Genomic DNA, 24,592 nt, shown 5'->3' on the forward strand with positions numbered 1-24,592 from the left:
CCTTGCTGTACTTCCATATTTAGTATAGGCATGATGGGAAAGTTTCCCCAACAGCTTGAAGGTTTATCCTGAAATGTAAATGTTAACACATTTCTTTTCAATTATTGTGTGATTTTTGAATCAATATGATCAGCATACAGTATGATGCATATGATATAGCTATTTTCATTCCAATGAGCCAAGAGCTATTGGATGGGATGATTAACAGGTCAACATCTTTATTATTATTCAAAAAACAATGGGAATCCAAAAGTACATCACAGTTGACACAAATGGGTAAACTTGTTAGGCTGGAGGGTTTGAAGCAAGAGTGATAGTGCTTCTTAGCTGTGATGATAGACAACATGGGCCTGCTGGACTTGGCTCTGGCATATCTGGCTGCAATTTTGTTCTCTATCAAGGACTCATTACGGGAGTGTGGGCAAGTCACTATCTCTCAGGCTGCATTCCCCCAGCTGTAAAATGAGACTAAGAGAGACCTAGTTTTGAGCAATTCTGAGTCTGAAGGGCATTTATCTGTGCAGTACTTGTGCAGTGCCATACACAGGGATGATTGGCTGATATGTGTATCATTTCCCTCAACCAGCTTCTGATTTGCAGTCCCAGAGTCAGAGACAAGCAGATTGTTGCCCAAAGAAACCTCTTGAGGCTGTCAGGAATTTTTCTAAATGCCATGCTACTCTGCCAGGCATATTATCGTGTACTGTCATCCGAAGTACCTTCTTGCAAGGGTGTGCATGAACCAAAGTTTGAGCACTGGTTTGGCGCAGCGGGGATGGGAGCAGGGAGCAGGAGCTTTATGAACGAGGAGAGCAGCTATTTACCTGCTCTCCGCCACCCCATGCAGCTTCCTGCTAGGGCGGCATTCATCTGAAGTACCCGCGTGTGGTGTTAGCATGCACATGGCATCCACACATGCATGGATGCCATGTGCATGCTGGCACTACGTGTGGATACCTCAGATGGGTGCTGCCCCAGCAGGAAGCTGCACGGGGCGATGGAGAGCAGGTAAGGACCTACTCTCCTCTTTCTTAAACCTCCTGCTGCCCTCCCCATGGTACACAACCAGTACCTGAAGGGTTCATGCACACCCTTACCTTTCTTGCATCACGTCACTGCTATCACAGAATGCGGAGATACCAAATTATGGATCCATAATGATCAGCAGTGCACATGCATTTGATTCTAGAAGTGGTCAGGATCCATACTTTGATTGCTGGTTTCTACACTGCATTGCAAATAACAAGAGTGTCTGCTCCAAATATTCTAAGGGTCTTGGTGCAAAGGAACCCAGCCCCATCCCATTCAAATGTGATGCACCATATGTCCTAGTTATATATACTATTGCAGTTGGAGATAATAGTGCCAATATGAGATATTTCCACTTCCCTTTAATACTAATTAATACATCTGTCTTTAAACTGCATTTAGGGATTATCTCATATTCTGGGCCTTCAGATCCAGCTTTCTGTAATTAAAATGGTAATCAGAATGAGAGTCTTTATTGTTCCCAGTGTAGCGTCTTTGCCCTAGACGTTCCATGCTTCCTTAAGACTTTGATCTGTTCATATGTTCTGCCACTGGACATTGACCTCAATGGGATGAAGATATCATGAAAACCTCGAAGAGTTCTTTATGAAACCGTAAAAAAGTAGGTCTATTCATGGCATAGCAGGAAAAAGACCTATGTGTGCCCATCCTCATTATGGGCACATATGTATGTGCATGCAGAGAGAGAGAGAGAGAGAGAGAGAGAGAGAGAGAGAGAGAGAGAATGAATTCAGAAAACCATTTCTTTGATTGATCTTCTTTAAGCAGTACATCCATAGTATTATTGTTTATGGAGCTTTCCAGGTAACAGTAAAATGCAGACTTTTTAAAGCTTCTGCACTAACTTCTCACACCATCTTGCACACAGTCCATATGCCTGTGTAGACTTCTGTGCTATGTTGTACTGTGATCTATGAGCCTATGCATGACCCAAAACGTCTGATTCGAATCCAATCTGACCTGACCCAACACTGAGACTCTTGGGAGGGCTCACATTGCCACTCACAGCTGTTGAATCAAATTCAGTCAGAATTCCAACACTGTTGTTGATCTACTCTCCCCCACCCTCTTTTGTCCTGTCCTCCTCTTCCTCCCTTACCTGGGGTCAGGTGGAGACCAGGAAACAGTATATATCAGGCCTGCTCAACTTAGGCCCCCCAGATGTTTTTGGACTACAACTCCCATACTCCCCAGCCACAGTGGCCAATAGCCAGGGATTATGGGAGTTGTAGGCCAACATCTGCAGGAGGGCCGAAGTTGAGCAGGCCTGGTATATCTGATGTTCTCTTCATTCCATACAGGGCACTAAGCAAACAATCTTGCCACTTTACCCCTTTACGTGACTATTAGGTCCCCCATCAGCATTGGGGATTGTGGGATTTGTAGGCTTTTTAAGGATGCATCATGGTTGTATCCCTTAAAACACTATGAATCCCACAATCCCCAGTGCTGCTTGGGCACCTAAAAGGCACAAGGCAGGGGGACCCTTTTACATTGAAGCCGAGTGGAGTGGTAGGCAAGTGGAGTGGCTGAGGATGTTGTGTATGTTGTCTCCTGGTCCCCATCCATTCTGAGGTAAAGGAGCAGGAGGAAGAGAGGGCAGGAGAGAGCAGGAGAAGACAGGATTCTGACAGGCATGTTGTAACTCCATCAGAGTTCTGATACATCAGCTGGAATCTCAGTCTAAGTTCCAGCAGATGGGGCTCCCTGCTGTCATGGCAGAACTCTGTCTGATCATGCCAGACAGAGGGCATATCAGGTCTGACATGCCTGTTGGATCCATCATCCAACATACAGCACAGCCTTAGCAATTTGACTCTCTGACCAGATGCTTCCATAGGCTTGCAAAGGCATTTGTGCTCTGTTGTAACACAATTTGACTCTCTGGCCAGACACTGAGGTCTTGCGTGATTTTCACCGGACCACCATCATCTTGCCAATGCTTGCAAACCCACCCCTTTTCATTACTACTTTTATGGTGACACTGCAAATGGCAGAGTACAGTAGCCTACATAGGCCTCTGAAAACATCTAGACAGAAAGTGAGGTGGTGTCAAAAACTAGTGTGGAAGCTTTTTAAAAAGCTGTGCTTTACTGCCATCTGGAAAGGCCCTAAATACTAAGGGTAGCTGAAATGTTCTCAGCCTAAGTCCAGCTCTGACTCCATCCTACCTATGCTGAGAAATTTGTAACCATTCCTTGTAAACTGAGTCCTCACCTGGACTTTTATTCTTGATGTGGAATTGTTGGAGAAGAAGAAGTGACTAAACCAGTGGGGGGATGGAGGAAGGATGGGGCAAGGACTTGGGATGCTGAATTTAGGATTCCTGGCTTCATGGAGTTCGGTGTCAGTGGTTCTTGATGCCGCCATGCAGGGCCACATCACATCAGGGGTTGGCAGACTTGCGCAGCTGCCAGGCAGGACTGAGACTTTCATTAGGCAAAGTGACATGGTCACCTCAGGTGGTGGGTGTAGTGGTGTGTGTGTGTGGGGGGGAGAACAATCACCACCACCTCACTAACAACATGCCACTCCCTCGGATTATTCCCCACTGATGCTCCACACCCACCCCTTTGCCCAACAATGGCTACTGCCACTGTTGCAGCTCCTCCTCCTACACACTTCTGGAAGGAGGAACAGTGTTCAGCTGGTCACTGCAGGAGCAGCAGCACCAGCAGGGGGCGCTGTCAGCTGGCCCTAATTCTTGCTCTTTGTCTCCTTTAATCCAGTAGGGGTTGGATGGGAGCTCCCAACTCCTGCTCTGATCCCTGAAGGCTTTGATTGAAAGGCCACTGGGCAATGAGAAAAGGCTTCCATCAAGCAGCTTCTTCTCATTCTCCTGCACCACCTTTAGTCAAAGTTTTCTGAGGTCAGAGTGAGAGGCCTTAAAAGGGGTGCTAGGCAAGAAGGGGAGGCTGGCAGCAGCTTCTGCTTACCACTCCACATCCTCTTAAAAGCCTGCAAGAATCGGAACAGGAGTTGGACGCTCCTTATCAGACCCTTGGCAGGCTTGAAAGGGACTCAGGCCGCTGGCATCTCCCCTCCTGCCCCCTGGCCCCTTTAAAGCCTGCATGGATGCAGCAGGCCCTGGTAGGCAGGGGGTTTGTGACAAATGTGGCATTTGGCACCTTACCTCAGATGCCCAAAGTCCTTGGGCTGTCCCTGCTGCCAAGAGCCCAGAAGGTCCCACAACTGATACCTGAAACCACCTGTAGGCCCTAACCTTTGGGTGATGATGATGATGGAGTGATGCTCTCAGGGTCCACCCAGATAGGAAGGGGCCCATGGAGAACAGTTTGCTGAAATTACTCCCGCCCCTGCCCCCACCACATACACACCAAACCTGGATCTTGAGCTGCTGCCATGCTCTCCAGTCCCAGTCTTTCCTACTGTACTGAGCCAACAGGGAGAAAAGCATCACAGAAGGAAAAGCAGCAGTCAGAAAGAGAAACAGGCATATGCATTTGATACAGGCTCAAGAGATATGTGCATTAACGTAGTAGAGTTTCCCCTCCTTTTTTGGTTGGCAGCTGCATAGTCAAGGAAAACACCTTAGTGGCCCTTTTCAGTAGTTGGACATCACTCCTTTTCTCTTAAGTTCTGATCCAGCACTAGTATAAAGATCAAAATGTGATAGAATCCTCTGTTCTCAGAGTTCTGTTGCCATGGCTCAAAAGGTCAGATAGTTGCAAAATTCCGGGATGGATATTTTGTCGAAATGGATAGTAGCTGTGCAAGAGCATCTTTGTTGATCATGCTATGTCCCTCAATAAATGTCATAAAGCAAATAGCAGCATTACTTATACATTCTAACGTGGCTTTTTTGTTGATTTTATCAAAAGCAGCAGCAGCAAAAAAAAAAAAAAAAAATCCACTCAGGGATTGAACGTACAACACACTGGCCTAGCACGAGCATGTATCCCTTTCCTTCCTCTTGGTTTTATTTGACCTTTTGTTCTCTGAAGATTTCTTGGGGGTCTGCAGGAAACTCACATTATAATGTGATATCATGCCCATATTCTTCCTAATGACAATCATGAATGCCTTATTTTGCTCCCCCATGGATACTAATATTGTATTTCTCCCTTTTTATAGGACAACAGCTCCACGGAACCCTCTCTTGATCTCTCTAAGAGTAATTCAAGTCTTGAGCTTGTATTTGTATTTTGAAAGCTTGCCTCAAAGGCTGCAGGAGATGTTCTACATTTGTCTCCCAGTTGTCTTTAAGTTGCATATATTTGCCTTTGAGGCATGGGGATGGGGTTACAGAATCCACAGGAGTCTGATAGTCTCTAAACAGTTCTATTTGAAGTGGACTACTGGTCTAGGGGTTGTGAGAGGAAAAATTTTGCAACCTTTGCAACTTGTGTTCCGGTGAAAAGGAAAATATAAAATGATAGAAAAACTATTTTGACTTTGATCACAGCCAGTTACACAAAGTCAACCCATAATCCAAAGCTGGTATGTGGCGTGTATATGTGGAGAACAATAATGCTATCTGGGTTTCTTTGCAGCTTTTCTAGATCAAATGATGCTTATAATTATTTTACTTCTTTGGCTTTCTTCCAGAAAACTGGTAAAAAGATAGTAATATCTATATACTTATTTCTCTCAGACATGCCGTTCCATCGGAAATCACATGCATGGCGGAACTCTCGCAAGAGTTCCGGACACACGGGCAGCAAGCAGTCTGGGTGGGTGATGGAGCCGTGCATGACGCAGGAGGTGGTTGGCCGGCTGGCAGATTCGGCCTTGCATGAGGGGGCAGGCAGTTTGGGAGGGTGGTGGAGCTGCGCACCCGGCAGGAGGCGGTTGGCCAACCAGTGAGAGAAGGCAGTGGGCGACTGAGGGAGCTACCGCCATAGATGAAGGCTTGACTGATTGAGGGAGGAAGCAGTTTGGGTGGGCGGTGGAGCCATGCGGGCGGCAGAAGGGGGTGGCCTAAGTGAGGGAGCTGGTGGTGGCGAGGAGGATGGGAGGCTTCGGTGGCTGTGGGAGCTGGTGGCGGCGAAAGAGGAGGAGGATTGGAACCTTGGACAATGGAAGGAGGTGGCGGAGCTTGGCTGAGTGAGGGGGCTGGTGGGGGCGAGTGGGGAAAGATGGTGCCTTCTCTACAGCGACCAATAGTGAGTGTGAATAAGCAAGGGGAGGGACATGGAGAACAGGGGCCAGGCAGCAGAGAGGGTGCCTCAGAGAGGGTGCCTCAGAGAGGGTGGTGGGCAGCCCTCCTCTCCGCCCGTCCTGCTGCCAGCATGCCGGGACACCCCACACTGGGGCTAAGCAGAGGGGGAGGAGGGGGTGGGGGGCCCAAGTGAGGAAGTGTGAGGGGCAAAAGCACTGACTAAGCCAAACAGGAATAACAGCTGAGCGCACTGGGAGAACACACACGGCCCAGCAGCAAGTGGGGCGGGGGGAGGAAAGGCCAAGCAAAGTCTCCCAACAGGAGACCAAGGCTAAGTGCACTACTGCACAGATGTTCTGTGGGGGGTCATCTAGTTTGTTACGAAATACACTAGTTTGCCCAAACACAATTTACGTGACTTTCCTCTAAGGGCAGTATTTCACTAATTTTGTTAAACTACCCTATATATTGGGGGTAATAACTGATTTTTTTTAAAACCCACCTAAAACCCATTCCTCTGTCATCTCTGCCACTTCAAGCTCTGTTTATTCTCCTAAAATAAGAGGGCTGATTAGCGTCTGGTGTCAAAATTTCCATTTGTTTTTCAATTCAGTGTTTCACTAAAAGAGCAACGTAGTCAGTTAGGCTCCAAATAATAATTTGGCTTATTGTTTATATTTATATTATTCAATTTTATTTCTTTAAAAAATAATAATCCTACTTTTCTCCTCCCTCAAGAAGTGCCCAAAATAGCTAACATAAAATAAGCACATACATTAGATAAAATGATTTAACACACAAATAAAACTGTTGCAAAAACAACAAACAGGCACAAAGAATAGATCACAAACCACTGAACCAAAAGGCTTGCCACAACAAATACCTTTTAAAATGTGGTCAGAATGCTGCCAGAGAAGGAGCCAAGAGAATTTCCCACAGCAGGGAGTTCCATATGCTGAGCATTACCACAGAAAGGTATTCCTGCCAAAATCATCTCAGGGAGTGGCAGAAATGCAAGAGCACCTCCTCAGATAACTGCAGGGAATGAGTAGCCTCATGTTGAGGGTAGGTGGTATCTTAGGTTATTTTGGCCCTAGGCCATTTAGGATTTTAAAGGTAAGTAGAACTTTTAAAATTGTACCTGGAAAGGTATTAGAAGCCAATATATCAATTTATCACAGTTCGCAGAACAACTTATAAAACACAATAAAGTAATTAAAAAAAAGAAAAGAACTAAAACAGAGATGAACAGTTTGAGGAAAAGAAAAGGCTTTCACTTGGTGCTAAAAGGTAAATAAACTTGGCACCAGGCAAATGTCTCTGCTGAGAGCATTCCAAAGCTGGGGTGCAAGAACAGAGAAGACTCTCTCTCTTTTGATCACTACCAACTTCATTTCTGAAAGTGAGGGGACCTAGAAAGAAAAGCCTCCAAAGATTGTTGTTATACCAGGCAGGTTGACATGGCAGCAGAAAATCTTTGATTAAGTGAATGTGGTGGGTGATTATATTTTTGTATGTATCGTACGGACCTATTCAGTGTCCATATTACATATAGTTATGTGCATAATATTTTCTTAAATCTACAGGATAATCTATTTATTACAACAGAAGAAAGTGATCCATATTAGGAAAAATAGTAAGAGAGTGCTACCATCTTCTGGTAGTTACATGTAATAACAAATTCAATAGCAAGTTCGTTTATACAGGTGAAACTCGGAAAATTAGAATATCATGCAAAAGTCCATTAATTTCAGTAATGTAAATTAAAAGGTGAAACTGATATATGAGACAGACGCATTACATGCAAAGCGAGATAAGTCAAGCCTTAATTTGTTATAATTGTGATGATCATGGCGTATAGCTCATGAAAACCCCAAATCCACAATCCCAGAAAATTAGAATATTACATGGAACCAAGAAGACAAGGATTGTAGAATAGAACAATATCGGACCTCTGAAAAGTATACAGTGTACTGTGCTTGATTGGCCAGCAAACTCGCCTGACCTGACCCCATAGAGAATCTATGGGGCATTGCCAAGAGAAGGATGAGAGACATGAGACCAAACAATGCAGAAGAGCTGAAGGCCGCTAATGAAGCATCCTGGTCTTCCATAACACCTCATCAGTGCCACAGGCTGATAGCATCCATGCCACGCCGCACTGAGGCAGTAATTGCTGCAAAAGGGGCCCAAACCAAGTACTGAACACGTATGCATGCTTATACTTTTCAGAGGTCCGATATTGTTCTATTCTACAATCCTTGTCTTCTTGGTTCCATGTAATATTCTAATTTTCTGGGATTGTGGATTTGGGGTTTTCATGAGCTGTACGCCATGATCATCACAATTATAACAAATTAAGGCTTGACTTATCTCGCTTTGCATGTAATGCGTCTGTCTCATATATCAGTTTCACCTTTTAATTTGCATTACTGAAATTAATGGACTTTTGCACGATATTCTAATTTTCCGAGTTTCACCTGTATTAATCATGACTATCAGTTTCAAGAGAATTTGATCATGACTATTTTTCTTTAGATACTATCTGATATACTCAACTAAAATACAAATGTATCTTCACATTTTTTTTAGCAGCAATATGTTCAGCATCCAAGCATCTTGTCTTTTCTCTGGACCTAGAACAAATTTGTAACATGAAGCTCCTCCCTGCTACAATCACGTTTGTCTGCTTCAAAAAAATGGAAAATGTGTGTCCTTTAGTTTCTTTAGGTCCCCCTTTTAAAAGCTCCTTACATTCTGACTGCCTGATTTGTACTTATGGCCAGACAGGGTAGTATATCATGTATGTATATTATACATGAGTGACAAATGCTTTTCAGATTCTGTCCCCTGTCCTTAGGAGCAAACATCAGTTCTTCTGTTCTCTTTGGAGACCTGAAGCCTAACTCAATTAATCACATATGTTCTTATTTTATGTATTTATTGTTAGATTTTAATACTGCCTTTCATTAAAACAATCTCAAGGTAGTTTACAAAACATTTAAAACAATGATTAAACAGTTAAAACAATGAAAATATTAAATTGGAATATAGAAATACAAATCTAATTAAAAATACACAGGGGCTATTCGCACTACCACTTGGGTGGGTGGGAAGGCTGGGCCAACTCACCTTCTCCCCACATAAGCTACTGAACATTGATCTGCACTGTGCCACTCAGCACGGAGCTCCAGAGGCCGGGCCCACGCATCCCGGCCTCCAGCTATCCCGATGTGTGTGGTGTATTGGGGGATCCCCCCAGGAGATAGACGCTCTAGACACCTATCTGTGTCCGCTTAGGTTGAACGTAGCCAAGCGAACACATGTTTGTACCTTTAACCCCAGTTAAAAGCTGGTTTTAAAAGCAGGGCTAGGCTGTGCTGACCTGCTGGGATCAGGCCCGATCCCGGTGGTTCTCATGCACAGCCTAACCCAGGGTGGGCTTCTCTAGTCTGGGTTAGGCTGCACATGAGAATAGCCTCACAATGTTCTTGAGCCTGTAGATTCCATCAGCAGCACTGGTTGCCACTGATCCAGGGATCTCAATGTCCTTGCATATTCTAGTACCTGTCTCTCCCTCCTGATACCACACCCTGTCCATACCTCCTCCTTGTGTACAGCAAATATCAGCAGGAACAAAGGACTAGGAATTGTAGTTCTTGGGAAAGCAAGTCACATTAGGAAACAATTCTTTGTCTCAAACTACATAGCCTGCACCTTTCTGCATAAAATATACACTCTACTCCTGTGCGCACACCTTAAGTGGCACAGCACGGAAATGCTTGACTAATAAGCAGAAGGTTGCAGGTTTGAATCCCCGCTGGTACTATATCAGGCAGCAGCAATATAGGAAGATGCTGAAAGGCATCATCTCATCCTGCACGGGAAGAGGCAATGGTAAACCCCTCCTGTATTCTACCAAAGAAAAACACAAGGCTCTGTGGGCACCAGGAGTGGAAGTTGACTTGACGGCACACTTTACTTACTCCTCTACAGATGTTTTGCAAATGGATACCTAGGGCAGGGGGAAGGGAGTGCACAGGCTAACCATGTTTCTAGTGCTGATGCACTAGAAACATGACCCCCAGTTCTGCAGCTTCCCCTGCCCTCCCTAGGTTCATGCTCACTACCCAGTATTGCAAATCACAGGGAAACCCCCTTTTTTCCAGGTTCCCAACTTGCCTCCGCAAATAAGTATGAGGGCAGGGTGCATGGCTATGGAGTGTGTTGGTGCTGGGGAGGCACTTGTTGCAAGCTGGCACACTCTTGTTTCCCTTGTACTTCTCTGCGCAATGCCCGAATAGGGCTAATTTTATTGCTGTTCTAGAGCAATGTTTCTCAATGTTTTCAGAGTCAAGGACCGGTACATTCTTCATAAGCAGTTTCCTGAACCAGCAGTTAGTAAAGGGGTTTCAAGTTTAAGTTTGTTTGGGAGATTAACCCTTTATAGCACACATTCATATATATCCAGGTTTTTACAACTGTAATGATATTTAAGCAGAAGTTTAAGGAGAAAAGGTGCTATGTACCCACATGAGTGGGAAAACCTTTAGTGGGTTTCTTCTTCATCTTTCTTTCCCGCCTTCCCTCTCCTCCATTCACCATTTCATACCTTGCTACACCTAGCCCTCACTCCATCCCTTTTCTCATGATCTCTTTTTTTCCACTGGTTTTCTCAATTCACACACATTGTACTAGTTATCTCTCTTGTCTGCATGCTTGCTTTTAAAAATTTCAGTTTATGCTATCTTCATCCCCTTTTTGGTAAGTCAGTAGCCCACCCCAGCCACCCCTGTCTTCATCTCCCTCATTCCCACCCCCCATTTGATTTCTCAGTTCACACACGTTGTACTTGTTCTCATCTGCATGCTTTATGCACGAGAGCTGGGCTTGTGGTAGCAAGCATGACTTGTCCCCTTAGCTAAGCAGGGTCCACCCTGGTTGCTTATGAATGGGAGACTAGAAGTGTGAGCACTGCAAGATATTCCCCTTAGGGGATGGAGCCGCTCTGGGAAGAGCATCTAAGTTCCAAGTTCCCTCCCTGGCTTCTCCAAGATAGGACAAGATTTTTTATAGGACAAGATTTTTTTTTTAACTGAACCAACAAACTACCAAAGCATACAGTATAGGGCTGAGAGAGATTCTTGCCTGCAACCTTGGAGAAGCTGCTGCCAGTGAAGACAATACTGAACTAGATAGACCAGTGGTCTGACTCAGTACATGGCAGCTGCCTATGTTCCTATTTGATCTTCAGCCCCTTTTGGTGAGTCAGTCAACATCAGCCTGCCCCTCCCCTCCTTTCTTATCTCTCCCTCACCTCCCTCTTTTTCATTTGATCAGCACTGTTGCTTACTTTTGTTTATGTTGTTTCTTAGCTTTTGCCTGCCTGCCTGCCTTCCTCTTCCTCCTCTGTGTAATAGTAGTCAGATTCAGAACAGAGTTCATTCATGTAGTGCTCCAGCCAAGCTAAGCACTCCCTCTCACTCACCCCGCTACCTGCCCCGTGTGTTTTTCGCGGGATGGCTGCATACTAGTGATGTCACTTGCTCTCATTCTCTCCGCTCATCACATGAGAGACTGGAGAGATTGGCTGGGAGCAAGAAATGGCTGCCTGGGATTCGGGATGAAGCCAGAGCCCTGCAGCAAGGGCTGCCTGCTTAAAAATTAGCTCCAGAGAGCTCCCGGCGGCAGCAGCAGCACTGGCAGCGGCCCCCACCGACTCGAAATTGGGGTGTGTGTTTAATTCTTCAAGGACTGGCGCGGACCAGCACTCAACTCCTCACAGACCGATGGTTGAGAAACACCATTCTAGAGGAAGGTCTGCAGTTCACTATTCAGAATGTTGCTTAGCTCCAGCAGATTTCACAAGATCTGGACACACATATAGATGAAGGGAAATAAGTTTGCATAAATATCCTCAAGCATGATATACAACGGAGCCTCCATTTTCCCCTCATGACAATGGGCCGTTAGCCAGGCTGGACCCCTTGGATCTGAGTGAAGCCTGTCTTTCCCCCACCCGGGTCTTGGGCCTTGCATACGATCGTGAGACATATGGATAAGTGGCAGAAAGTGCACATAGTGTAACTTATTAATGGCCAGACATATTAGCCCTCTTCTCATGTAATCCACCATACATGTTCTGAAGGCAGAGAAGAGTGGGGTTATGGCATATGGCCCCATGACACTGATGCACCTGCTGGCTACACCCCTGGTGGTTTCATGAGAAAGAGGCCTATGAGCAAAAGCTACTGACAAATTACACTTCTGGAAAGGCTTACACTCAAAAATGCCTAACTAGACTATTAATCTTTTCTCAGTGTGGATAGAGAAAGCAGACACAGTTGCATGTGTGACACAAACAGATTTTTGGACTTCTTTAGCATACAGGAACTTGTAGGTGACAGTTCTTGATTGTCTAGAGCAGGGACTCTCAACGTTGGGTCCCCAGATGTTGTTGGACTACAACTCCCAGAATCCCCAGCCACAAAGGCCATATCTGGGGATTCTGGGAGTTGTAGTCCAACAACATCTGGGGGCCCAACATTGAGAAACCCTGGTCTAGAGTAGGGCTGCTCAACTTTGGTCCTCCTGCAGATGTTGGCCTACAATCCCCATAATCCCTGGCTATTGGCCACTGTAACTGAGAATTATGGGAACTGTAGCCCCAAAACAGCTTGGGGGCCTAAATTGAGCAGGCCTGGTCTAGAGATATGAGCTGTGGGTGGTCCAGAGGCTATTTTGCTGTGCAGACCCATTCCTCATCTGTATGTATTCTTCTCATGTGAAGCAAGTCTGTGCTTTAGAGTGTCTTGTGCCCAAGAGGTGTTTTGCACAGGGCTGATGCATACAGCTCATAGGAGAAAGTCTCCAAATGCTATTTGCAGACGCAGGCCTATTTAATCCAAGGCCTTCAGTCATTATGCATATACACACACCTCTAAATCAAATACGGAACTGAAACAAAGAGACAGGGAATTAACTTCAGCCTCATGGGAAAACCCAGCCTCTTACTACTGTTACTGATTAAAGGTGAAGAGGTAAGTGCTCCCAACTACCAGCGCTCTTTACTTGGAAGCAACACCTCCCACCAATTCCAATCCACCTTGCTTTCATGGATCAGGCTACAAGAGTGCTAGAAACAAGGTATCTTTACTCCCTCCAGGATTGTAGCACCGATTAATGTATGTAATGGATAAATATGAATAATTTGATTATACCCCAAGCTAAAGCCAGGATGGGTTGCAGGTTATGGGGAATACATTACAACACACATTGTGAATTTCTCCTCCTTGCTTCCCATAGGCCCAGTGCTCTGCATCGTGCTGCCAAGAGCAACTGCAAGCAAGTGGGCACAATGGAAGATTGAGTGCACCGTCTTTCTCCTAGGCAGCAGCATGGGGGGGAAGACGGGGCACAGTGGTAGGGACTGGACCTAGCAAGTCCAATCTTTTGCACAGCACCAGAGCAAGGGAACGAAGGCAGCCACAGCTTTCAGGGCAACTCATGGGCAAGTGAACAAGCACCTAGCACCTTACAGAGGAAGAGGAAAGGAAATTCATAAGGAATAGCAGAGCTGCTCCTTCCAGCCTAGCCGCCCACCTCAAAGCCCAGAAATAGAGGGCAAGGGGAAGAGGCAGCAGGAGCAGCTCATACTTCTGCAAGACCGCTCCTTTCTCATTTCCTGTCGTGCACCAGGGAGGGTTGGGAGAGGGATGGGCTGCAGGGAGCAGCTGCCACAGCCTCCACTCACTTGCCCAACTTCACCCTCCAGGAAAACCCTCTCTTTTGGGGTAGTGCAAGGGGCAGGATTGGGCCAAGCGGACCTGCTCAGAGCAAGGGAGCAGCAAGCAAAAGCTGGCACCTTTTGGTGACTCGAGAAGGAGAGTCCTATGGCTGCACCACTGAGAGGGAGAGCATAGGTGAGCAAGCAAGAAGATCCTCTGCCCACCTCTGCATGCCCCCGAGCTCTCCCTCTGGGCAGCAGGGGGGAGGGAACTGGGCCCATCAGATCGAATCCTCCGGGGCGCACCACCTAGTCCCAGAGACCAGGCAAGTAGCAGTGGTGGCTCATGTCCTGCCCGCTGGGCAGCTGCCGAGGCCTAATCCTCCCAGCTGTGCCACCCAGAGAGAGTGGGGGAGCAAGTCAGAGGAAGGAGCAGCAGCAGCAGCTGCGACCTTCTCTTGAGGTCCCGCTGCCTGCGTAGTGGTCTTGCTGGCCCCCCTAGCTCTCTTCGCCATGCAGTCAGAATAAGGCGATGGTGAACAGGCAGGTGCAGGACCGCAGCCACCATCTCCTCTCTGTCTTGCTTCTTCTCACCTGCGCTCTCCCCCTCCGGTCAACATACTTACTGAGCCTCGCTCTTACTGGCTTGCCTCCCAAGCAAGAGGGCAGGCCAGTGAGTCAGTGGAAGCAGCGGCGGAGGCTCTTTACAACCAGCACTCCCTTGCCAGCTTTCAGAGGGAAGCAGGAAGTGGCTGCCTCTTGTTGGCACTGGCCCCTGATTAGTGCGACCGAGGTCTAGCTGGAGGATAGGAGAAGCGAGCATTCCATCCATCGGAGGGAGCCCAAGCCTCCCAGGGACTGCTGCATCTCAGCATCAGCAGCAGAATGGGGTTAGCGGCCACTGACTGATCTGAGGAGCAGGAACTGCGCGCACCCCGAACGCCACGCTTGGTAACCATCGCCCGCCCGGCGCCAGAAGACGCAAGTGAGGACGCCCTTGGTCATTGGCCGAGCCGCTCCCTTTGCAGAAAAGTCCTGCCTCACTCAGCCTCTCCCTCTGGCGCTCAGCCTATCCGCAGCCTGGGGGCAGGCGAGCGCTCGACGGCGGCGCAGTCACGTCCCTCTGCTCGTCGGCGCGCGGGGAGGGTCCGTCTGTCTGCCTAGCTGCCAGTGCCCGGCTTCGCTGCTGTCGCTATGCTGGCCTCCGCACAGGGAAGATCCGCCCCGTTCCAGTCCACCCCCGCTGCCGCCGCCGCTGCCTCTCCAGCTGTCACTCATCAGAAGCCTTGCTGCAGTCACGGCAAAGACCGGGATTGCACGGTAAGGCAAAGCGAGACCGGCTCTTTCATTCATAGCTTCGCGGCAGATCCGCCCAAGGCCTGCCGCAGGGCCGGGGAGGCGACCATAGAAGAGCTGCCAGCCAGGTAGATACAGTGGGCACTGCAGGTAGCACACCCTGGCTCTGCTATTATGCCTTCAAAGAACCGCAGCAGTAGTGGGATGCCGGTGAGGGAGGCGGCGGCGGCGGCGGCTTTGAGTCCCTGCAGGCCTTTGGAGATTGCTGCTTGGATACGGGCGAGGAGAGATCGCCTTGCCCTCCAGTGACGACCCCTGGCGCCTTGCCCTTTCTATTTCAAGGCCGCGCGTACTGCCTGATGGGCATGTCGCAGGCCCTGCAAAGCGTCGACTCCTGCCATGCTTCATCATGCTCGATCATCATCCTGTTAAGAGCATGAGAGAAGCCCTTTCTCGTGTATCCCCGGCCGTGCATCTGCTTCCTGAGGCTTTGCAGTACATCCCTGTAAAACGCGTCTCCATCCTCTCTCTCCATGGTCGGTTTTCCTTCCAGCGGTGCTGTGCTGGCCATTTGGCACCTATTTTAAGCAGCACCATCTGTTTGCCTCGGGGAATATGGGGAGAGATTTGCATGATGGGATACGTCGCTTCCTTTCCCTCTGCGCTCAGCTGCACAGAGCTCTGGGTGACCTTCTCTATGGCCAGTACATGCACCATGCGAGAGCATGCTTTCTCACTGTAGAGGCCTCAAGCTGAGTGCTAACTGCACTTATGAGTAGCACATAATAATACCCAGATCCTAAGAGATACAAGGTCGTGCAACCATGTGATAGGCCACAAAAAACAAACTCTGTGGTTTGTAAGGGTTAGATGCAGTACACTGATAACTGATGCAGCAGGTTTTGGTTGCACTTCAGGCAGTAATTATTTCCTCTTCTTCCCTCCAGCTTCCCTTGTCCTCTAAATGCCCTCAATGCCCTTGTCTGGCCTTATATCTGTTGGCAGGAGGCAAATGGCTAGAGAAGAAAGCTCCTTGTTTTAAAATGTATCTGAAGGCAAAATAGGAACAAGATTTTCTAAAACAAACATCTACAAAAATACCATCTAGGGAAAGCTAACCACCCTTTTTGTCCAATTGATTTCACCTGAAGAGTTAAACATGTGCTTAAATATTTTGCATACAAATCAGTGGGTTTTTAAAGTGTTTCATTTTGGCTAAATTGTGCCCTAAGAATTTAGCATGTCATTAAAAAAAATTACAAACATCCTTTAAGATTCACAGGGCATGATTAAGCCAAGGCTAAGGACTTTTAAGATCCACTCGTTTCAATTAGAAAGATTTGAACATGTGCTTAATTCTCCTATTGACATGTAAAAATGCTTAATGTGGCCTAGATTGTGCTCTTAGGTTTGGTTTGGTTTTTTAAAAAAGAAAACCTGATTCTTGTATTGCTTTCAGATACCTTTTAAGAAGTTTTCTGATAGTAAATGCATATTGGAGCTTTCAAATGTGATCTGCTTTGCATTTGATTTGTATGAGCACCAAAAGTAGGGCTGGGTGGAGATTGGACTTTGGATCCCTAGGCTGAAGCCTAGTCTCATTCATAAAACCAGCAAAATTGCTGAAGGTGATAGAGTTGTGCAGTGTATGTTAATCTAGAGAGCTGGCACATCATTACTGTATTTGAGAACTGTCCATCTTTCTGTTTACATCCTCATCCATTTTGGATGTAATAGAGATACAATAGTAATAATGTTCTGCAGACTCTTTTGATAAAGCATTCACCAGGCAAAATAAAATAAAATAAAATGCCTGCTTTAAAAATGTGTTTCATTATTGAGCAAAAGTGGTGCACCTCAATCCTTATCTAGTCCATGTTTTAAAAAGGTATTAGCTGGCCTATTGGACTAGTTCTCCCCCCTCCTTCTCCCTCTCGGTTTCCCCTCTGTTCTCAGCCTCCCCACCACCACCGTTTCCATTCCCCACCTGGCACTGCTGCCACTGTTTTCTCCGCCTGCTGCCATTTTCTTTTCCCCCTTGCCTGCAAGCCTGTCCGCCAGTGCCACTGCTTTCCTCTCCCCCTGCCGGCAGCTCACTCATGAACTTTCGCGAGAGCTGCCACACATGGGATTAGCGCCTTAGGGGTGTGTGTGTGAGTGTATGTATATATATTTGTGTGACTAGTAGTGCCACTATGTGGATGTGCATTCAGATGCATATCATATTAAAAGCACTGCAGTGAAAAATAGATGGCATCCACTTTGGATACACATTCAAATGTGCATCACCTTTATGCCCACAGTCCCTGATTCGGCAAATGATACCTGTGCAGAAGCCTACATTTGTGCAAAGGTCTCTTTAGCTGAACCAGGACAACAGACTGGAAACTCTAAGGGTTGAAGGACAATATACACTTTGTCTTTCCCCAGCATGGTGATAAGTGGTCATGCCAGCATTCAGATTGCATGGGGGTGGGATATGCAGAGTGGCTGGCTTTCTTAGCCACATTTTTAGAAGGCAATGGGAAGGCCATGATTGGTCTACAATTGGGGGAGTCTTGCCTGCCCCATGCACAGCATCACTTCAGTCCAGGGTAGGCAACCTTGGCTTTTCAGCTGTTGTGGAGAAATAAGTGGTGGCTGAGGATGATGGGAGTTGTAGTTCAACAACAGCTGGAGAGCCAAGGTTCCCTACTCTCCTGCTTTAGTCTGCATGACTGTGTTGTCTTTGCCTGTTGTGTGTGGACTAAATCTGGAGTTATGCAGAATTGTCTATGGAGCAGGAATTCAGGATAACTTTTAGTTTCATGAAACCCATTCATCTTCAAATATCTTCAACTCCCTGTATGTGTCTAAAGCTGATAGGGGCTATGATCATATGAACCCTGTGGGCTGAAGAGCTTAATATGCATTGTCTTCTGTACTTATTCACATAGTAAATAGAGCAGAAGTAAGTAGAGCAGAAATGACTTGTATGCTTCCTCTAAGAAGAGGAGGTGGCTCATATCAAGACCAGAGTTGTACTAGGTATCTGTGCTTGCAACAGCTGCCTGACAAGGAGTATTTTGACAGGAATACTTTCCATTGTTATAGACAATGCTGCACCTGATCACTTTCTAGCTGCTATTGGCACTTCTAAACCAGCCTTTTGCTAACTTTGCAGCAAAGAAAGCTCAAACCTGAAGAGCAAAATACTAAATTCTGTGATGAAAATCTGTGTGACATTATTGTGCAAGTTTGCTAGCATGACAGAATTCTGGTTACCATATTTACCTTGCCTTATGTTGACATTTTCTGGCTAAAGAAAATGGATGCTAGTGAGTTATGGAGGACCAGTAAGCTGAGGTAATGGATGAAGTGATATAGAATGCTCATTAATAACTTTTTGAAATGTTCCTGTGAGAGCCTAATGTGGAAAAATTATGTCAGATTATAAGGGCTTCCATCTTGCTTTGCCAGGAATAGTCCTCTGAGCAGATTCCCAAATTGTATTGTAACTTTTCTGTTTGCTCAGAGGATCACTTAAAAAAATATATGAGAGAGAACTAACACCAAACATTGTGTCAAAACCAGTCTAGTGCTTACATTGCGCAGTGGTGGATTGTGCTACAGTTGCCAGGCTCTGTGAATATGTTACCCTAACATTTTGATGAACCTTATATAATTTTCAGTTTGTTCAATGTACTATGTGTTCATTCAGACTGAAGAAAATTGATTTTTTAAAATAAAACAAAGAATTCAATTTTCTTCAAACTTCATTGAAATATAGATGTTTTATTTGCTTACAGTATTTATACTTATGTGCTGCTTTTCAACAAAAGGTTCAAGAAGCAGTTTACATAGTAGAGGAATCAAAAACTGGTTGCCTGTCCCAAAGTGGCTTATGATCTTAAAACAAGGGAGATAATAGCAGCAGATAATAGCAGGTACAAGGGAGATAGTAGCAGCAGCCACTGGAAAAGCTGCTGTTCTCAATAGACAACTGTTCTCCTCCAATCGGCCATCCTTGAAAAGAGACGGAATCATGCAATAGCTTTCTCATCTACAAGGCTGGGACAAAACATCAGCATGCAGTTTCAGTTGAGACCCAATCAGAATTCACATTCTGACTTCCCAGAAGTGGCAGACAAGGACACTTACTCAGTATACTTGTGGCTCCTGCCTCATTAAGATTTTTATACTCATTAAATTGATTGAACTCGCATCTTATGGAGGCTGTTGTCTATTATTTTGGGCTGCAGCAGGCCTAAGACTATTGAATCAGCTCTTGTAAAAGGAACTAAATATTTTTCTTAATGATCCATATCATCGGTAAACCACAGACAACACACAATATAGTATGCTATAGAAGCTTTTCTCCACACTGGGATAGCTTGCTTTTGACATCTTTGAGCTAATTTTGAGGATTAGGCTTTCTTCAGTCTCACCTGCATGACACTGAAACAGACACCTGATCCTGCATGATGTCAGAACTATGTACCTGTTGGATGCAGCTTTAGCTTCTTATATTCCTTAATTTCAGTAACAGCATAAAATGAGATTTAGACATCTCCCACTGTAAAGTTGTGCCGTCGTGTTGGTGTCGACTCCTGGTGACCACAGAGCCATGTGGTTTTCTTTGGTAGAATGCAGAAGGGGTTTACCATTGCCATCTCCTGTGCAGTATGAGATGATGCCTTTCAGCATCTTCCTATATCGCTGCTGCCTTATATAGCACAGGTGTTTCCCATAGTCTGGGAAACACACCAGCAGCCTCTTGCTCTCTAGGCAAGTTACTTTCCTGCTGCCGTACTGTAGTTGTCATGTAGACTGTTGCATTCAGGTAGCATGTCATAGTTGATTCATCACTTGGCCAGAGCTGAAGTTTCCATGCTGTGACAGTTTGCCTGTAAAACCTTTGAGCTGAGACTGATGAATTTGCTTTCTTCAGTTCTGCCTGCATGGCATGTAGAAGGGATTTATTTATTTATTTAACATATTTTTATACTGCCCAAAACTTACGTCTCTGGGTGGTTTACAACAAGATAAAAACACAAGTAAAATATTATTTAAAAACAAAAGCAAGAAATTTAAAAATTTAAAAACAATATTCTAAAAACAACATTAAAACAATCAAAACAATATCAGTTAAAAGCCTGGCAGGTTTGGAGGTTGGAAGATTCATGACAGGTTGGAGTTACATGCTTTGAAGTCTACTAGTTTTGTGCTTGACCCTTGCCCTCTGTGGTTGTTGATTTGCATGGTGATGAACTGGGCCCCCGCTGGCTGTGTGGGGTGTGTGTGAGAGCACCGGTAGTGCCTAGGGGAGCTGCCCCCCCACTGCTGCCCGCGAGCAGGTGCATGGCAGCAGGGTAAGGTAACCTTCTGCCTGCCCCCCACCTGGCCTTTTAAACCGCCATAGGGTTCCCCCACGGTGCTTGTAATAGGGAGCCTTACCAGATTCCCCTTTATAAACACTAGAACGGGTTGAAACGGTTCTGAAACGGTTTGTTAGAACTGGGGCCAGTTTGGTTCAAGCTCGGACTGCCCCCCACTTTGGAGGTCTGGTCTGAGCTTGAACCAGTTTGTACACCCCTACCTCTTGCACACTTAACATATATGAACCTGCATTTAACCTTTCTAACTGACATGTGTTGGTGCTGGTGAGTGTAAGATTATTAGAGATACCTAAAGATAATCCTGGCTGCTAAGTTAATGGTTTGCCTCCCCTTCCAGCCAACTCCTTGTTCAGTCTTCTGCACCCCAAAATGATCTGATCGGTTCTAACTTTCCTGTTGGGTGGGAGGCTGAAAGCGGCATGAGTAAGAGTTGAGGCCCATTCACACATTATGTTCAGCACTCATACAACGAATATACAGTGTACACAGGTACAGATCTGCCCACAGATACAGTCATTCGCATGTTATGTTGAATACAGGTGCAGAAGTACACTTCCGAGCTGTACCATGCATTTGAAGGGCCTGAATCCAGGTTCACTTTTAAAATGAACACAGGTACAGTCATTCACACAAACGCATGTATGAGTGTACTTATATCTCTACACTTGTAAAGCATAATGTCTGAATTGGGTTATGGTCACTGTTATAGTGGCCCAGTTCTAACCCAGACTAACAAAACACTGGTTCAGTGAATGTGCAACATGTGCTTTGGGGAAGGCCCAGTTTTCATTGAGCCCCCTTCCCATTGAAGCTGACTGTGACTTCCAAAAAATATGCCTCTGAGGGTTGTGTGACCCTCAGGGGCATAGTTTCAGAGGTCACCTTCAGCTTTAGAGCAAAGGGGAGTTCTAGTATTGCCCTTCCCCCCAAAGTGCATGCACACTGTTGCTTTATTGTTGCTTCCTTAGTCTGGATATTGGCCAGTATCTTCTGGGGTTTGTGTCTCATCTAAGTCAGCCTCAGAAGCCTTAGCTCTGACAATAACCATATCTCGCTTCTTTGTGACATGTTTTATATGTACACTTGAGGTAGCTTTCCGTTCAAGCCAGAAAAGAGACTCAGACTTACCTAACAGTAGCATCCAGCTCTGACATGCAACAGCTTGTTGAAATTAGTGCTTCAAGCTGAAAGTAGCTGTTAAAGTACATGTCTGACATCCATGCATTGGTACCACGCATGTAAGAACAAATTGTATTCTGATCTGTAGCCAAAATAAGCAGCAGTTTAATCACTAATGCTCACTTCAAAGAGGTTTAGAGGACACATACCATTTGGCATTAAGGTATTGCCGTTTCTGACTGCAATGTAGTTATGTATTAGCATGTCCTTTTCATTCACACTCTCTTTAGTGGAATTTTGACAGATGTACCATAAGTGACAAGGCCTCTGGAATACGAGATGCTTCCTCAAAAGGGGGAAGGACTTTGGCACAAGAACTGAAGCTGTGTACAATTCTAGCCTACTGAATGGAAGTGGGGCCTACTAATGTTTCTAGTCCATTAAATTAATTAGGATGAAATCTCTAGTGCTGACAACAAACTGTCTTGCATTCTGTGTAATGAGTGAGATAAGCTGCTAAGGCCCTTTTCCATATTCATCTGAGACGGGTCGGTCCTTCTGAGCTGCTGCATCCCAGCCTTGGAATGCAGTCCTGAGGCAAGAGTGCCTGTTGCTTCAGGAATTTAGGCGGAGAACAAATGCCATTTCCCCTCCTTCATTTCTATAGGCTCTGCCAGAAGACACTGCATTTGGTCAGTCGACTGCTATGAAGGGTTCTCTGTAGATCCTATTCTTATGGTGTTATTGTTTTTAGAATTACTTTTAGCTGTTGAGTTTTAAGAAGATGTTGGATCTGATTCTGGAATTACATGATTTTTATGGCTATTTTTACTTTAGTTACTTTATTGATTATTTTGGGTCACCACATGAGGGAAAAGCCAGGTAAATTTTAACAATGCATTTTCAAAAATATGAGAATAGCATCCTTCTGTCATGGGAAGATTTGAAATAAAGGGAAATATGATGTGTGAGCTTTACATGAGGGGAAGTATTAACCCAGCAGATACTTCCTGGTATAGCATTAACTCTGTATGCCACCATGTATCTTGTGATCTCTCATTGATGTGGAGAGGCTGCTGCCGTGTTGGGAATCAAGTTGTAAGCCAAAACCACAGCTTATTTAATCTAATTTTTCTTTAATGTAGCTTCAGTGATGCTTATTACCAATTATGTTCACAATCCAGTAGAATTAGGTGTGCTTAAAGCCTTTGGTTTCAGTGACTGCTCTGTTGGATTGAGACCTTTATTATTTATAGTGATCATGAGAGGGAGTACCATTACTTTGAAAAAGCTGTATATTGCTTTGTGGTGAATTGATTCACTTCTGGGGTAATGAAAGAGCTGTGTGTAATATTTATTGGCCAAACAATCATTCTAGTGTCATTCTTTTGGCAGAAAATGACTGTTCCCCCTGCTTATGCTGACTTAGGAAAATCTGCTCGAGACATTTTCACCAAGGGATATGGTAAATATTGCCAATGGGAAACTCATGTCTTTCATTGGTTACTTGTGTCATTGATTTCTAGGATTTTTCACAAATATGATTGTGGGGGTATTACAGCAAGTTTCTGGGGTGTTACAATATACAGTCAATAGACATAGACCAAATTGTGTCCTGTCTCCATAACAGGCTTTCGACATAACATGCATATACTGCTGGCAACTGTGGGCTAAATCTGAATTAATAAATTTGGTTAATTTTCTTGGAGGTGAGTGATTTTGCAAAGAATTGTTTTCAGTTGTAGTTCCTAGATTATGAAAGCCTGTTGAAAGCTAGCCAAGTCTAGCTATATTTTTGGAAGATGGTTTTTTTTTTTTTTTAAATTGCATTTAAAAAAAAAAATCCATTTTTTAAAAATTCCATGTAATTTATTTATTTAAAGATGTGTATATCTTGCCTTTCTTGGGAGAGTCAAGGTGTTTACAACTCTTTAATAAAAAAACCCCATATCAATATAAAAATACAAAATTACAAATACCAAGCAAACAGTGTGCAACAGGGAGAGATAGGGCTGGTTTGGAGAAAACACCAACTGCAGCACATAGTCAGGATGCTGGAGGAAGCTGCATGGAGTGGCAAGCACACGGGTAAGGACCTGCGCTACTCACTTTCAGAGCCGCCATTCGCTGCCCCCCTCCCAGGGCTGCATTCAAACCGGTTTGTGGATTGGCTGATGACACCCTGTATCACCTGCCCTCTCACTGCTTTCTGTATCCTGTGACAGGGAAGAAATGTGGGTTGTGATCCAAGAAGACTTTAACATGTGTACTAAAGGTTGTACTGTGCATCTGGGAGGTTTAAAAAATAAAAATTCAGTCTGGTAATTCACCCCTTGCTTTTTACTGAGAAATTACTGTGTGTTTGTGCGTGATGTAATAAAAAGTAATTTTATTGTGAATACAATGAATATTTATATACCACTTTTCAACAGACGTTCCCAAAGCGGTTTACATATATATATAGATAGATAGATAGAGAAAATAAAAGGGCTCACAATCTAAAAAAGAAACTTAAGATAGACACCAGCAACAGCCACTGGAGGGATGCTGCGCTAGGGACGGATAGGGCCAGTTACTCTCTCCCTGCTAAATAAAGAGAACCACCACTTTAAAAAGGTGCCTTTTTGCACAGTTAGTAGGGGAGATTCTATTATATCACACACAAACACTTTACATTCATGTAATGTAAAATACATTAAGTTCATTCTCACGACCAGAGCTACCCGGATTAACCTTCTTCTACCCAGGTAGCTCTGGTCACCAGCAGGAGTCCTCCTGACCCAGAAGCTCTGTCCCTGGGTAATCCAGATCAGCCACCCAGGTTGAAAACGAAGTAGGAGGAGAACAAACCCCTTCCTGTTTCACTTTCTAGTCATCTGGAGCCCCTGGTGGCGCAGTGGT

The 24,592-nt window shown here is 45.3% G+C and overlaps 1 protein-coding gene across 2 annotated transcripts in view; it reads left to right on the plus strand.

Annotated features, from left to right (window-relative positions):
* The first annotated feature begins 14,810 nt into the window (after positions 1–14,810).
* VDAC1 (voltage dependent anion channel 1) overlaps positions 14,811–24,592 on the plus strand; it is a 35,716-nt gene continuing 25,934 nt past the window's right edge. The window contains exons 1-2 of one of the 2 annotated variants that reach the window (XM_053295530.1): positions 14,811–15,218; positions 23,087–23,156. In XM_053295530.1, the coding sequence (XP_053151505.1) occupies positions 15,093–15,218; positions 23,087–23,156 (196 nt within the window). In that variant the 5' untranslated portion in view covers positions 14,811–15,092. Of the gene's footprint in view, positions 15,323–23,086; positions 23,157–24,592 lie in introns of both variants that reach the window. The other variant, XM_053295531.1, reaches the window with a different exon arrangement.

This window comes from Hemicordylus capensis, chromosome 2 (genome assembly GCF_027244095.1).
Source record: "Hemicordylus capensis ecotype Gifberg chromosome 2, rHemCap1.1.pri, whole genome shotgun sequence".
NCBI classification, from domain to species: Eukaryota; Metazoa; Chordata; class Lepidosauria; order Squamata; family Cordylidae; genus Hemicordylus; species Hemicordylus capensis.